This window comes from Xenopus laevis, chromosome 5S (assembly GCF_017654675.1).
Source record: "Xenopus laevis strain J_2021 chromosome 5S, Xenopus_laevis_v10.1, whole genome shotgun sequence".
Lineage (NCBI taxonomy): Eukaryota > Metazoa > Chordata > Amphibia > Anura > Pipidae > Xenopus > Xenopus laevis.
This window is the reverse complement of record NC_054380.1, coordinates 27,656,748-27,672,457: the sequence shown is the minus strand read 5'-3', so window position 1 is coordinate 27,672,457 and position 15,710 is coordinate 27,656,748. Positions and strand designations below refer to the sequence as shown.

General features: G+C 36.3%; 1 protein-coding gene across 1 annotated transcript in view; it reads right to left on the bottom strand.

Moving 5' to 3' along the window:
- Positions 1 to 15,496, bottom strand: part of efemp1.S (EGF containing fibulin extracellular matrix protein 1 S homeolog) — a 46,122-nt gene extending 30,626 nt beyond the window's left edge. Inside the window, exons 1-2 of the mRNA XM_018265093.2 lie at positions 15,292 to 15,496; positions 3,162 to 3,240 (exon numbers count right to left, since the gene is read on the bottom strand). Coding sequence (XP_018120582.1) covers positions 3,162 to 3,239 — 78 coding nt within the window. The 5' untranslated portion in view covers position 3,240; positions 15,292 to 15,496. The remainder of the gene's footprint in view (positions 1 to 3,161; positions 3,241 to 15,291) is intronic.
- Positions 15,497 to 15,710: the final 214 nt, after the last annotated feature.

Genomic DNA, 15,710 nt, shown 5'->3' with positions numbered 1-15,710 from the left:
CAGCCAAACAAAAGAACAATGGGAAGGTAACCAGATAACAGCTCCCTAACACAAGATAACAGCTGCCTGGTAGATCTAAGAACAACACTCAATAGTAAAAACCCATGTCCCACTGAGATTCCTTCAGTTACATTGAGAAGGAAAAACAGCAGCCTGCCAGAAAGCATTTCTCTCCTAAAGTGCAGGCACAAGTCACATGACCAGGGGCAGCTGGGAAATTTACAAAATGTCTAGCCCCGTGTCAGATTCTGCTGGAGTAGCTATTAACTGAATAGTTTTGAAAACAACATGTTTTCCGATGACAGGATCCCTTTAATATAAATACACTCAAATGAAACTAATTGACCTCATAGGTGAAATCCTTCATTTCTCATTTTGGTACCCTTCATTGCCATTTCTCTAGCTCTTAAACATTGATTTTACAAAACTGTTTTTTTTTACCCTGGGGCAAATTTATCAAGGGTCAAAGTGAAAATTCAATTCGAGTTTTTTAAAAAATTGAAATTGGATTTTCGAAATGTATCATACACTGGCCCTTTAAGAACTCAAATTTGACTATTCGCCACCTTAAACCTGCCTAATTGCTGTTTTAGCCTATGGGGGAGCGTCCTAGGATCAATTTGGAGTTGTTTGCTGACTTCCTGATATTCTAGGTTTTTTTTTTGGGAGAAAAAATTTGAATCAAATTATATTTGAATTCGATTCAAGTTTGCGGGTCAATCCCATACACCTGAGTTTCAAAAATTCGGATTTTTTAATAAATTGCAATTGGTCGAATATTCGAGTTCATGGAAGTTTTAAATTACTCCCATGAACTTGAAATTTGACCCTTGATAAATCTTCCCCTTGGAGGACAAAATATTCAAACTAGTGAATTTTAGAGTTTGGAGGGTTTTTTATTTGAAAAAAAAAACTTGCCATACTCAAATGCATGCTTATTAATGAAAAATAAAAAAAACTTGATTAAATAAAAACATCACAAATGTGAATTCTTATTTTACTCATATTTTCATTGGGTCTACCAACGTTCAAATTTGAATGAAAAAAAAAAGCCTCTTATGTTTTGCCTAGGACAACTTCCATTTACTTCTACATTAACTTGACAGCTTTTAGAGGCTGAATTTTTACATTTAACTTTTAAAAAATCAAATTTTTGTGTCTTTCATGAAGGATTTAGCTGAATACTGAAGTGAATCTGAATCCTAACTTGCATATGCGATACTGAGAACCATATAAATGTTAAAAACCCCAAGTAAAGGACTATTTCAACAATAGGGCATAGATTTATTAAAGGTTCAAATGGTAAATTACAATTTTCTAGTTTAAGTTTTGGTCAAAACTCACAAATTCGAGTTGGGAAAAATCCAAACTCTAATTCAAATTCGAGATTTATCATACCTCGACCCTGGAAGTAACTCGACTTCTATAGGTCGCAACCTAAAACCTGCCGAGCTCAAGTAGAAGTCAATGGCAGAGGTCTGTTGACCCATTTGAAGATGTTAATAGCCTTTTTAAAATTTGAGTTTTTTTCAGGGAAAAAAGTTGAATCGAGTTGTTTTCAGATCGGTAATATTCTTTCAAATTTTAGATGTTCAAGTTTTTTCTTAAATAAGATACCATTCAAGTTTCGAGGTCATTCAAGGTTATTTGAGTTAATTTGAGGTAAAAAAACTCTATCACTCGACCATTGATAAATCTGCCCCTAGGTGTCTCATCTCATCCTTCTATCCTTATACATTTTAGCTGGGGTTAAAGCAATTCTGACACCTGTTAAACCTTTTTTTTTAACCTCTCATTGAGATGTAATTACTATAAGCTTTTAAACCGTGGTGTAAAAAAATTCTAACGATAAGTTGCATTACCAGAGCAATGCAACTGAACTTTATTTCAATGGCATCTTCGCTCTTCATTTCTGGCTAAGTAAACTTTTCTTGACAGCAAGAATCTATAGTCAGGTTGCCAGACTGTTGGGTTAAAGGAACAGTAACACCAAAAAATTAAAGTGTTTTAAAGTAATGAAAATATCATATAGTGTTGCCCTGCATTGGTAAAACTGACCTGTTTGCTTCAGAAACACTACTATAGTTCATATAAACAATCAGCTGTGTAGCAATGATGGAAATTGAAAAAAGGCTATATGGCACAGGTTAAATAGTGGATAACAGATAACATTATGTTCTACAGAGCTTATCTGCTGTGTAACCTGAGCCTTTTCTCCTTTAAATGGCTGCCCCCATTACTATACAGCAGCTTATTTATATAGACAATAGTAGTGTTTCTGAAGCAAACACAGCAGTTTTACCAGTGCAGGGCATCACTGCATTATATTTTTATTACTTTAAAATACTTTAATTTTTTGATGTAACTTTTCCTTTAAGGGTCTTCAGAGGATATACTTAAAGACACAGACCTGTCAGGAAAAAATGGCCCCTGTGTAACCTATAGATGATTTTTCATGTATATTCTTATTTTGATGAGTAGTATTTTCGATGTCAGTATCACTTTAATTTATTCATTGTAGTAAATTTGAGGCTACAAAGTTAATGTGATCATTTTAAAAAATATTCTCTAATATAATATTGCCCCACATAAGCCTAAATACACCATTATATTAATGCATCTAATATAATCGAATATATCTATCAAATCATGCATATTAATGCATCTTATATAATATAATATAATATCAAATAACCATTATAAATGTAACATTTGAATATTGATATAAATGTGACATTTAGGGATTATGTTCTGCAAGAAATATAGACCCACCCTCCTTCCTTCCAAGTATGAAGGATAAACTCTATAAAATGTCCCATCTTCTCCCCTGTATCTGGCTTCCCACTATCTCTTACATTTTAAATTTCTGATTTTAAATTGTCACCATCAACTGATGATAAGATTAGAAGATGAATGCTATTTTGTCTCATTTTATTTTGTTGATCATGGGCCTAGCTCCTTGCATATATTCAGAATCCCTTCTGTAAAGCAAGAGCGTTATTTGGCAGAAAAGTAACAATATGACTTGCTTAAACTGGAAATGAATTTTCAGTTTAAGATTAAATATAAAATAACTTTTTTTAAGTAAGTAAAGTAGTAAGTAAAATACTTTTTTCAGCAGTTGCATGTAAATGAACAGGAAAACTCTGTAATCTACTTACAGTGTATGTTATTGTATCCTCAGTGTCTTGTTCACAGGTTAAATGAATCAGAGCAGTGATAAGCAGAAACTTCAGCATGCTGAAATATTAAACAGAATAACAATTGAAAGTTATGCAAGAAAATACGTATATTTTACAAGTAATATATATATGAGTACCATTTTTACAAAGTTTGCTGGTCTATGCAATGATACAACTGGGACAACTTTTATTCAAACAAGATGATATACCAACAAGATTGAATCCTATAGTATTTTCTTATATGCATGAGACTATAACGAATACAGATCAATTTTATATTTATTGACTACTACTATTGCACTGACAGTCTCTACACATAAAAGCCAAGTTTTCTTTGCAGGTTTATTTTCCTACACCAAATAAAATTGGCTTCATATCAAAATAACAAGTAATGCAGGTTAGCCATAATGTTGGGTTTGGGATTCCGGTAAGATCTTTGGCCTCTCTGAGAATGGAAGGAGACTGTAACGATCTCGTTATTAGGAATCTTGTGTAGTGAATGGTACCTTTGGATGCACAAGCAAACCCTATGGGTTCCGGTGTTCACCAACGCCCTTTTGGGGCCCCAGAAGCCAACAAAGAAGCAAGAGCGTAATCAAGGTACCGGCAGGGATAAAGAGAAGGTGTAGTCAGAGTCAGGGGAAGAGTTCTAGGTAGGCAGCAATAATCATAGTCAAAGATCAGGCAGAAGTCAAAACCAGGAAATCAATAGACAAGATAAACTCTTGAGCAGAAACAGATAAACTGAAGTCAGCTTGGGCATTTCCAAAATGGAGGAGTAGCCTTTTAAGGAAGATTTGGTGCCAAAATTCAAATCAGGCACCCCTTGGTGATGTCATTACACTCACCGTCAAACGCCAGCATCAATCGGGACCGGGAACCTGGAAGTTCACGCCTGCGCACCACCAATCTAGGAGAGATGCTCCGGGAGGTAGCGGATTTCAACAATTTCCCGGCGCGTCTTACAGGTATGGGACCTGTTATCCAGAATGCTCGGGACCTGGGGCTTTCTGAATAACGGATCTTTTCATAATTTGGATCATTATACATTAAAGGGATTGTTATGATTTTTATGATGTATTTTTTATTTCTAAATTATACTCTTTACACTGCAAATAATTCACTTGACAATATAAAATTTAATTCCTGAACCAGCAAGTGTATTTTTTTCAAGTTGTAATATTGATGTATAGGCAGCCATCTCAGGTCATTTTGCCTGGTCATGTGCTTTCAGAAAGAGCCAGCACTTTTGGATGGAATTGCTATCTGCCAGGTTGTAGTTTCTCCTTCTCAATGTAACTGAATATAAAGCAGTGGGACCTGGATTTTTATATTGATTGCTGTTCTTAGATCTGCCAGGGAGTTGTTATCTTGTGTTAGGGAGCTAACTTTCCCTTTGTTCTGTTGTTAGACTGCTGGGGGTGGGGGAAGGGGTGATATCATTCCAACTTGCAGTACAGCAGTAAAGAGTGACTGAAGTTTATCAGAGCACAAGACTTGGGGCAGCTGGGAAACTGACAATATGTCTAGTCCCATGTCAGATTTTAAAATTAAAAATAAAAAAAAATCTGTTTTGCTCTTTTGAGAAACGGATTAAGCCAATTGGCTGATTTGCCTACAGTAAGAATGGATATCTTAATTTGGATCTAGTACAAGGTACTGTTCTATTATTATAGAGAAAAAGGAAATAATTTTTTAAAATTTGGATTCTTTTGATAAAATGGAGTCTATGGAGTCTGTTATTTGGAGCTTTCTGGAGAACGGGTTTCTTGTTAACAGATCCCACACCTGTTATAATATTGCACAACACCCTCACTTTGCTTTCCATTGCCATCCTCTCTGTATAATGACCACGCTCTTTACTGAATAAATTGAATTGATATTTAAAGCCTTCTGAAGAAAATAATCAAAATATTTTGACAGTTCTGTTTGTTTACTGTTTTGCACTTTTATTTGAGACCCTGGAATACTAGTTATAGTATTTCAGTGGGGCAGCCTCAAATAGTGGACCCCAAAAGTGGTGGAGTGTAAAAAAAAATGGGGAGAAACATTGAGTGGATCAGGGACTGAAAGTATAATTGAAGTATGGCTCAAATTGCCCCAGTATTTTTGTTTTCAAAAGTTGGGAGTGAGGTTTCCTTGCACAATTTTTAACTCAAATTATGGGCCAGATTCAATAGAGTGAGAAAAAGATTTATCACATGAAGGGGCACATTTACTTAGCTCGAGCGAAGGATTAGAATAAAAAATACTTCAAATTTCAAAGTATTTTTTGGCTACTTCGACCATCAAATTGGCTACTTCGACCTTCGACTACGACTTAGACTTCGAATCGAATGATTCTATCTAAAAATCGTTCGACTATTCAACCATTCCATAGTCGAAGTACTGTCTCTTTAAAAAAACTTTGACCACCTACTTCGCCACCTAAAACCTACTAAGCACCAATGTTAGCCTATGGGGAAGGTCCCCATAGGCTTTCCTAGCTTCTTTTGATCGAAGGAAAATCGTTTGATCGATGGATTAAAATCCTTCGATCGAACTATGATGGAAATTCGATAAATCCTTCGACTTCGATATTCGAAGTTGAAGGATTTTACTTTGATGGTCGAATATCGAGGGTTAATTAACCCTCAATATTCGACCAATAGCCTCCCAAAGTCAGAGAAGAGATTCAATTTGAGATGCAATTCAATTTAGAAAAAACTTATCTCACTGTTTATCATGTGAAAAATCTATTAAAGTATATGGGAAAACTGAAACTGAATTTGGAGAATTTTTTTTTTTCCTCGAATTATATCTCTTCCATGACTTTTCACGAGATAATTTTTGCTCTCTAAATTTAATCTGGCTCTATATGTACTAGTAAGAATGGCTGAAACAGGCTTGTGATCAGTCAGTCTTCTAACTTGAATTTGACTCTGGATGCCCCTTTTGCCTTACAATTTTTTATTTCCAAATCAGTCATTACATCCCAATTTTTGGTTCATAAGTCATTATTTATAACTGATAAATCTGGAGTTCTGGGTTCAATAATAAGGATCAATACAGTGAACTTGGGGAGGCACATTTATCAAATGTTTTGAATTCATTTGAGTTTTTAAAAACTCTACTATACTCCCATAAATTCAAAATTTTACCAATCAAAATTTATTAAATAAATCTAATTTTTTAAACTTGGATGAATGGAACCGACTCAATTCTAATTTTAAAAACTTTACTTAAAAACTTTAAAAATGTCAGGAAGGCTGCAAACAGCTCAAAATTGATCCCTGGACCTCTCCCATTAACTTAAACAGAAATTTGGCAGGTTTCAGGTGGCAAATATCAAAGGGCCAGAGTATGATAAATCTCAAAAATTGAATTCAAATTTTTTTAAAAAACTCAAATTGAATTTGAATAACTCCCTAGAGAGGAGTAAAAAAAATTGGAAATTTGAATTTCGAATTTTCAATTTGACCCTTGATAAATTTGCCCCATCATGTAACGCTAATCTCTTTCTACATGGACATAAATAGTAACATGGACCTAAATTGTAACAGTTGTATTAAGTATCTGTTTTCAAGCTGGTTGATGAAATGTAAACTGACAAAGATCAGTACCGGTGCAATCAGAAATTATCTACAGCCTGTTTATTACAAAACATAGACACCTACAAAATGGTTTAAAAATATATAGCAAAAACCCAGACAATTTCTAGCGGTCCAATAGGATCAGCACAGCTCCCTCTGACTTCTATAGGACATCGATAACTTTTACTTTGTGAATTTTAGCATTAGAGGTTTTGTGGTTTTTGCACTTAATAAATCTACATTTTTAGAGATTCTAAGAAAAATAGAAAAAACACATCTTTGGAGATTTGTGTAAAAAATAGAAATTTGATTGTTAGTAAATGGCCCAGAATAATTCAAGAACGTACATTTAAAAAATTAAGACCATTTGAAAAGACAAATCCAAAACCAACTATCCAGTGAAAAATGAAACCAGGATTTAGGGTGGGTCTATTGGGGTTTACTGGGGGGAGAGGCTTTAATAGTAATTGTGCAAATTACATGGGAATTAAGACAGAAATCAACCAATCTGCCGCACTAAATCTATACATGTATGGCCATTTTAGCTTCCTAAATTTGGATGACTCATTTCTAGAGGACTGGATCTCAACAGCTGGAATTTAAGTGAATAGGCATAGTAACCACCCTATGTTCCACAGTTCAAACAAGTTTCATAGTTCAGGAAACTTCATTAAACCAAACAGAATACAATCTATGGCGTTGGGGTACCTGAATAGCAAAGAAAAAGGTGTTGGAATCTTCCTCATGCAGAATAATTCTGCTTTATATCAAGGGAAGGAGATCACAAAACCAACGGTTGATCCTTTTTTGCTAGGTCATTTAAATACCAGGGAACAAGCAGTATTTTCAGTATACATATTGAATCCATTATGCATCTTATACATCTTGTGGATTTTTTGATTATTTTACACACATTTAAGTGCTAGAAGCATACATTTAAATAGTTACATCATTGAAATATATGACATGCATTGACTGCTATACTTTATATCTGTAGAACCTCTGAATTAAGAAATTGGCAACATCTATCCCTGGTGAGCAGAACAAGTCCAACAGCTGGACATCAAAGATTAGTTATACCAATATTCACATTGTTTTAATTTCCCAAAAATATGTTTCTGCGATTTGGCAATATTAATTGCATAGTTATATCTGTTATTTATAGATCACAGGAGAGGCTGAGAATCAACTCTATGTGAACCATGACATTTATATACATTCATTTTTTTCCAGCATTTATATATTTAATTCTCTTCTTCAAAGGTGTCTACAGGTTTCGGTTCACTGGTGACGTAATGAGCCAATTTTGGCTTTTACAAACCATGCTTTGTAAACTGGTCTTCAACATAACAGGATGGTAGAATTTAGATGCTGTCATATATTTGATAGTTTCTTCTCTGTCTGCCAGGAAAGTGCACAAAACTATTCTCATTCTGTAGCTACCCTATCATAAACTAATATTTAATATATAGTATTAAATATAGTAAAGGAATAAAGATTCATTAGAAGAGGGAAAACCTTCTTCACCAATGAGTCATCAGATGCTCAGTCATGGAATATTCTTCCGTTTGGCCCACTCATATTTATATACAACAAGAAAGCAAAAAACAAAACAAAACAGTGTAGTTAATTCATGGTGATGGTAATACATAGTAATGTTAATCAGTATGTTAAATGGCTACCCACATCTAACTCCAATAGTATTCAGTGACCATGGATGCTTCTGCATATAAGTTTCATGGAAGACAGCCTCATAGACATCGTTATGTTATGTTACCTCCTTATGGAAGTGGGAGTAAAATATGAAAATACTTAAAGGGATACTGTCATGGGAATTTTTTTTTTTTTTTTCAAAATGAATCTGTTAATAGCGCTGCTCCAGCAGAATTCTGCACTGAAATCCATTTCTCAAAAGAGCAAACAGATTTTTTTATATTCAATTTTGAAATCTGACATGGGACTAGACATTTTGTAAATTTCCCAGCTACCCCTGGTCATGTGACTTGTGCCTGCACTTTAGGAGAGAAATGCTTTCTGGCAGGCTGCTGTTTTTCCTTCTCAATGTTACTGAATGTGTCTCAGTGGACATGGGTTTTTACTATTGAGTGTTGTTCTTAGATCTACCAGGCAGCTGTTATCTTGTGTTAGGGATCTGCTATCTGGTTACCTTCCCATTGTTCTTTTGTTTGGCTACTGGGGGGGGGGTAGGGAGGGGGGTGATATCACTCCAGCTTGCAGTACAGCAGTAAAGAGTGATTGAAGTTTATCAGAGCACAAGTCACATGACTTGTGGCAGCTGGGAAATTGACAATATGTCTAGCCCCATGTCAGATCTCAAAATTGAATATAAAAAAATCTGTTTGCTCTTTTGAGAAATGGATTTCAGTACAGAATTCTGCTGGAGCAGCACTATTAACTGATTCATTTTGAAAAATTTTTTTTTTCCATGACAGTATCCCTTTAAATATATTATATATAAAGTGATGCATTTAAATGTTCAATTGGATCCATTATGAAAGACAGGAGTAACTGTAACCAACTAGGGGGCAAATTCACTAAAGGGCGACTTTTGGCAGTTTGCCAGGTTCAAATTCTTTACCAGTACGCTAATTCACTAAACTGCGAATGCTGGTGAAGTTTCACTAGCGTTAATTTCTCAGTGCGACCGTTTCATAGTGATCTTTCGCTACCGTTCAATTCTGCCAAGCGAAACGCTTACGCTTAGGTCAATTTGAATAGGGCGTGTACATATACAGTAGGTGTTATATATGTCTTCATTAGAGATGTTAGTGCAAATGCTTGAAGTGGCCACTTATTACAAATGTCCAAAGAAAGAAAAGAGAGCAAAAGAGATCCTCTAATGCCCTAGACATGAACCCACCCTAAAACGAATGTGGTAAGCCCCTCAAATGGTTGGGAAAAAATGTTAACACAAAAATCTTTATTAGTTAGGACTTTTGAAAGGCCATCCTGCTTAAAAAATGAAAAAATGCAAGCATTTTTTAACAACTTTTAGGACTTTCCGGCAAACAGGATATGATGTCACTGACATAAGATTGAGGAGGATGTACTGTAGCTTCATCTTATCAGTTTTTCTGGGATAAGGTGGCGAAGGAAACTGTAGCGAACTGAGGTAACGTTCTGTAAAATTCGCACTTTAGTTTATTTTCGAAGTAACGATCTTTCACCTAAGCGAGGTCCCAAACATTCTGGATAACAGTTCCCATACCTGTATTACCTTCATGATTTATTGATTACACTCCATAGTATTTTGCATCTTTGTTGCACTTTTACATGTGGATGGACCATATGAAATATTCATGCAAAGTTGAGTGTCTATTTGATTAAATGCTCATTTGATGACTAGTTATTGATATGACTGTGAATACCCAAACCTAGTGAATCAACCTTCCTTCCTTGTGTTGGTAATTTGCAGATGTCCTATACTGAATATCACTTTATGCTAGGAAATGCCCCAGTAAAAATGCCCAAATTTGTGGAAGTTAGAAGCTAACCCTATGATAGTTTTATTGTGAGAAGAAACACTTGTCTGTACTTTTGCTCCCATTTCGTATCGACCCGGCCTGTCCCACGATCACGCTTCTTGTTCTCCGTTTCACTACTGCGTATGATTCCCTTGCATGCCCAGAACTCCCTCCTTGGTCCTCTCATGATAAGACCTGGCGGCACCCGAATAGCGGAGGGCTCCTTCTGAAGCGAAAGGTGGTTGTTTGATATACCAATCGTAACAATTAACAGTGATTGATCTGTGGTGATAAAATCATCATCTGAAAATATGTCAGCACCATGTCTTTATAGAAAGGTCTAACTTTAGGCCTGCAGAATGGATTTTCACTTTTCCCATCTGCTTGAAGGTATATGTGCCGTATGTCAATTTTTAAATGCATTACACATTAACTAATTTTAAAGATAAAAGTAAGAATTTTTGTGCATTATCTCTTCAGAAGATTGTAGGTAGCCGTTTGGTAAACAAGTAAAGATAACAGATTAAAAATACTAGACAATTGCCTCTGTCATGCAAGGCTTCCAATAGAATGGGGCTCTTTGTAGAAGAAGGGATGTAAAGATGATCTACTATTAAAATCCCTTTCTTTCTGCTCACAGTTTATTAAACCTCTACTTAGACTCAACTATAGCAAAGAATTACCTGCCTCAATTAAGGTCACTTTTCACACCACACTCAGTACAAGGTGGTCACCCTAGTTTTCTAAAAGCATGTACAGGTATGGGACCTGTTATCCTAGGCTCGGGGCCTGGGGTCTTCTGGATAATGGATCTTTCTGTAATTTGGCTCTCCATACCCTAAACTCCGAATGCAAAAAAATAATGTGATTATTTTTTATAAAATCAGACTTTTAAAAAATCATGAATTTTTCAGAATTTATTAAACCCCGAGGATTAAAAAGTCAGAATCAAAAAATCCGGCATCTCAGTTCTGTCGAGGTTGCATATAAGTCAATAGGAGAAGTCCCAATGATTTTTTGATGTGCGCTGGGTTTGGTGCAATACATTGAGGTTTTCCGAGTTTTCGGGAAAAAAAAGCATAAGAAATAAGCGTTTTCGGGTGAAAAATCTGAAAAAATTGTGAAAAGCAAATTTATGGGAAAACATAATAATAAATAAGCATAAAAAATGTGAGGCGGACTTGATCTGAGTTTGTAGCAGAAAATGTGTAGAAGATAAAATCAGACTTTGATAAATAACTAAAACCCCTTAATATACTTAAAAAACATATAAACATGGAACAAACCCAATAAGCTGGTTCTGCTTCCAAAAATAATTAATTATATCTTAGTTGTGATCAAGTACAAGCTACTGTTTTATTATTACAAAATAAACATAAAAGATAAGATGTTTTAATTTACAGTTTATGGCTGTAGACTTTGGGAATTATATAAAAAGAAACATGAGGCGACAACTAATGAACCATGTCTTTAAAACTCTGAGATTAAAGGTACCACCTCTGACCCTTTACCACATTTTCAAGTAGGAGATGGGGCTAGAGTCTGTAAAGGGGTATCTAGGCTAGGCAGGGACCAGTATCAGGTTTTTTGATTATTACTATTTTTTTTATAACCCAGGAAGGTTGGAAGAGGTCATTGGTAAGGACTGGGAGCAAATATTTTGTTTATAGCCCACTCAAGTACAAGGTCAAGGGTTTGTCAGCAAAGCCAATTCATGATCTCTCCAAAAACGTCTTCCTCTGCCCCAGTGTCAGACGGCGAATATGTGCCATTTTGCGTTGCTTAAAAATTTGTGACAATTCTGACACGCAACCATTTTTTTTGTCGCAGCGGATTTTTCATCATTGAATTTTCACTGTAGTTTCAAAAATGTATTGGCTGGCGGCGAAATGTGGAAATTCGCCGCAAATTCATGCCTGCCAAATTTATTTGGCCATCACTAGTAAAAAATTTTTGGAATGCAATTATTTATCAGGTGCCGTATTTACTCTAACATTAATATATAGTGATGGGTGAATTTATTCATCGTGTTGCTGTGCAAATAACTGCAAACTATTAAAGGCAGTTTTAAAGAATTTCGAAGTGCTGTCAATGGATATTTACTTGCTTATCATGGGGAAGCTGCTGTGAACAGGCTCCAAGACGTGCACTCAAAGTGAAGGGGATAAATGAAGTAAGTGCAGTTCTATTGGAATTGCTGGGTGAATTTATTTGCCAGGCATGGATTTGCGGCAAATTTCCACACTTTGCCACCTGCAATTTTTTTTGAGACTGCTGCAAAAATTAAAAAACAATTAAAAATTGTTACGCATAAAAAATTCTTTTGACGCCCATTGACTTTAATGCATTTGGACAAAAGAGTTGGGGGTGTAAAAATTGTTGCTCACATAAATATTTTACTGCGTCAAAATGATTTTGATGCCCATTGACTTCAATACGTTTCGTGAATTCTTCGCCATTTCGCAAACTTTTGAGAATTTTTCAGCAAAGCGAAACAGGACAGATTCACTCTTCACTATTAATATCTGCCTACTCATCTATACATGGGGTTGGGACATGGGAGGCAAGGGGTTAGCAGTGCCCTTCTTATATTTTCCTCCACCTCACCACAGAGCAAATATTTGGGATTGGGGAGGTAAAGGGTCCTAAACCATCCAGTTACCAGGGGTTTTAGGAAACAACTTTGAGCTTTTATAATGTGTTAGATTCTGACATGAAGCATTCATCAATAGTCATGAAAAAGTCCTCTGCCAAAGCCCTGTATTTGCATCACTGATTGATCACCATTTCATCAAAGCACACAGGTTCTATTTTAATTACAGTATGGATTTACAGAACCCAAGGGCCATGTAAAATACTGATATATGCACATTGTGTTACAAAGTGTTCTTATAAAGGTCAACAACTCTCCTAAAGGAGACACTGCAAACTCAATGGCAGCAATTCACAATTCTTTCCTGTATCACTATGAAAACTGATATATACATACTGTTCCCATCCCCTTTTTTATGCTCTCCTTTCCAAGCCTTTCCATAACTTTATTTAAAAGGCACATCTTTTAAGACTCTATTGGGTTAATGTAATAAAAGGCACTAAGTTTGCCCAGGAGCAATAACCCATAGCAACCACTAAGATGTTTGCTTTTATACAGGTGAACAGTAAATCATACCTGCTGGTTGGTTGCTATGGATTAGTGTTCCTGGGCAAACTTAGTGCCTTTTATTACATATGGGGGGATGGCCCTTATAATCTGGTAGCACTTAAAGTGGGAACAGAAGTCAATTCAACCATGGATTACCCATTAGCGAAACAGAAACAAAAAACATGTTTTATTATGTAGAGGATCAGACAAATCCTTCCCCTGTTTTTCTGTCTGTGACATCATCCAGCCCAGTTACAGGCTGGAGAGCCATCCGTTTGGCTGGGTGCCATCTCTGGGAGAGAGGGAATGCCTGACTTTGGAGCCAAATGTATAGGGTTTCCCACATAGCTTTGAAGGGGAATCCCTGCTGCAGCAGCTAGAAAGGAAAAGATCTATGGAGAGTGACACAGATGCTTAAAAGGAGTTTCCAGGAAGAAGGCAAAGGAAAGGCTGTGTTTTGCTCTTCTGGAGAAAGTATTTGAGCATTAGGGAAAGACAGTTTCTGTCTCCTGCCTGTGGATATTTTGGCCACTGTGTGTTTACCTTGGGTGAGGACAGGTCTTGCTTGTGTACCTGCCACGTGGGAGAGGCTACTACTTTCAAAGGGAAAAGGTACCTTGGGGCAGGTAGCGCTACCTGGGGACATAAGAGCTCTTGGGGAATTGAACTGACCGGATTGATTTTGCATTTATCCACCCGGTGTGGAGTGTGGGACTGTGGCACTGAGAGACTGTGCCAGGGGTTGATAGTCCACACAGGTTACCCAGAGTAAAAGCTATATTGTGTGATTTGCATTTACAGTGGAAATCTCCTGAAGTGCGCTCCTCAGGTGGAGGCACTGCGCTGTAAATCCCAGTTCCCAGTACTTTTCATACGCAAAAGGGACTCAGGGCCCTGGATTGGCAAGGGTTAATTTATATTTAAAGAGACAGTAACCGAATTAGGGTTATGAATATGAATGAATTGCCAAACCTTTAGAAAACAAACAAATGAAAATAAGTACCTTGAATAATAGAAAAAAACATATAAATTACCAAAATGTAACACTTTCCAGATTTTTTGACAATTAGAAGATTCTCATGCTTTAAGCTGTTCAGTATCTTTACAGCTTTACTTGCTATCTGTTTTACTAGCATATCTGTTTTATACTACACAGTTTATCCACTATAATGGAAATATACAGTATAGGGCCCCGGATTCAAAAGCAAATCAATAAAGGATTTAAAATTGTACTCCTTAGTACCCAGGCACAAGGCACTTGCATTAACAGGGCAATAGTTACACCCTGCACCTTATTTCAGATTGAAAACTTGGCACAAGGTGCAGAGCTCAACTCAACACAACACAGTCCTGTACTTAATGCCTGTCCTAGGCAGAGGGACATACCAGGGGATGCCCACAACCCACCCTTTCTCAATGCCTGTGTTTGGCAGTGCTGTATTCAGTGTAGGGTGAATGGAGTTCAAAGAGGTGTCCCTGGCATTTTAAATGAGGCCTTGAAAATCACAAATATTATCTCAGTCACTTTACTCTGATTGAATTGGTTCAAAGAGTGAGCCTTACAAGCATAAGTAAAATGCAACGATTTAAATAACAACAATGAGGGCAAGGACATACAAGTTAAATTGATACAAACCAGCCAGAGTTTTCCGGAAAAAAAAATGAGGGAGAAATGATGCGTAAAACAAAATGATCACAATATTTTCAGAAGCAAAACACAGAAAAGAGAAAAAATGAAAAACCAATACCTTTCACAGTAAGAAGCCCTTCTCTATGAACTGTGAAACCCTATTTCCATTTCACCCTCTCTTTTAATGTGTTCACTCAAGCTAAAGATGATGTGGTTAGTGGAACAGAACATTAAACTCACTGCTTGAGACAAACGGCTCTGTATTAATATAAAAATGTACCTTTCTCTGAATGCTTCCGATTTTGCTTCTGTTAAGAATCAGAGGAGGTTCTCTGTGCAGGTGACGGGAGTCAGGAATGTGCTGCAGTATATTCAGGGAGCAGCCGTGTGTGTGTATATATATTTAGGAAATCTTAGGGAGTTCAGTGAACGCTCTGCTGCTCCAGGCATGTGGATACTATTTTGAAAAGAGGTATTCATTTCAGACAGGCTCCAAAGGCACTCCTCTTTCTCTGTTGTGCACACTCCCACTATTTAAGCATATGCAATGTGTTAACTGATCCTGCCAACTCAAATGAAAACGGAATATTCCACATAAATTATAATAGGCTAAAGGTATAAAAAAATATGATTAGTCGCATTTGCTGATCTTTAAAGTGCTGCTCTTAGTCCCAGGTATTTTCCAAGCTTCCACAAAAG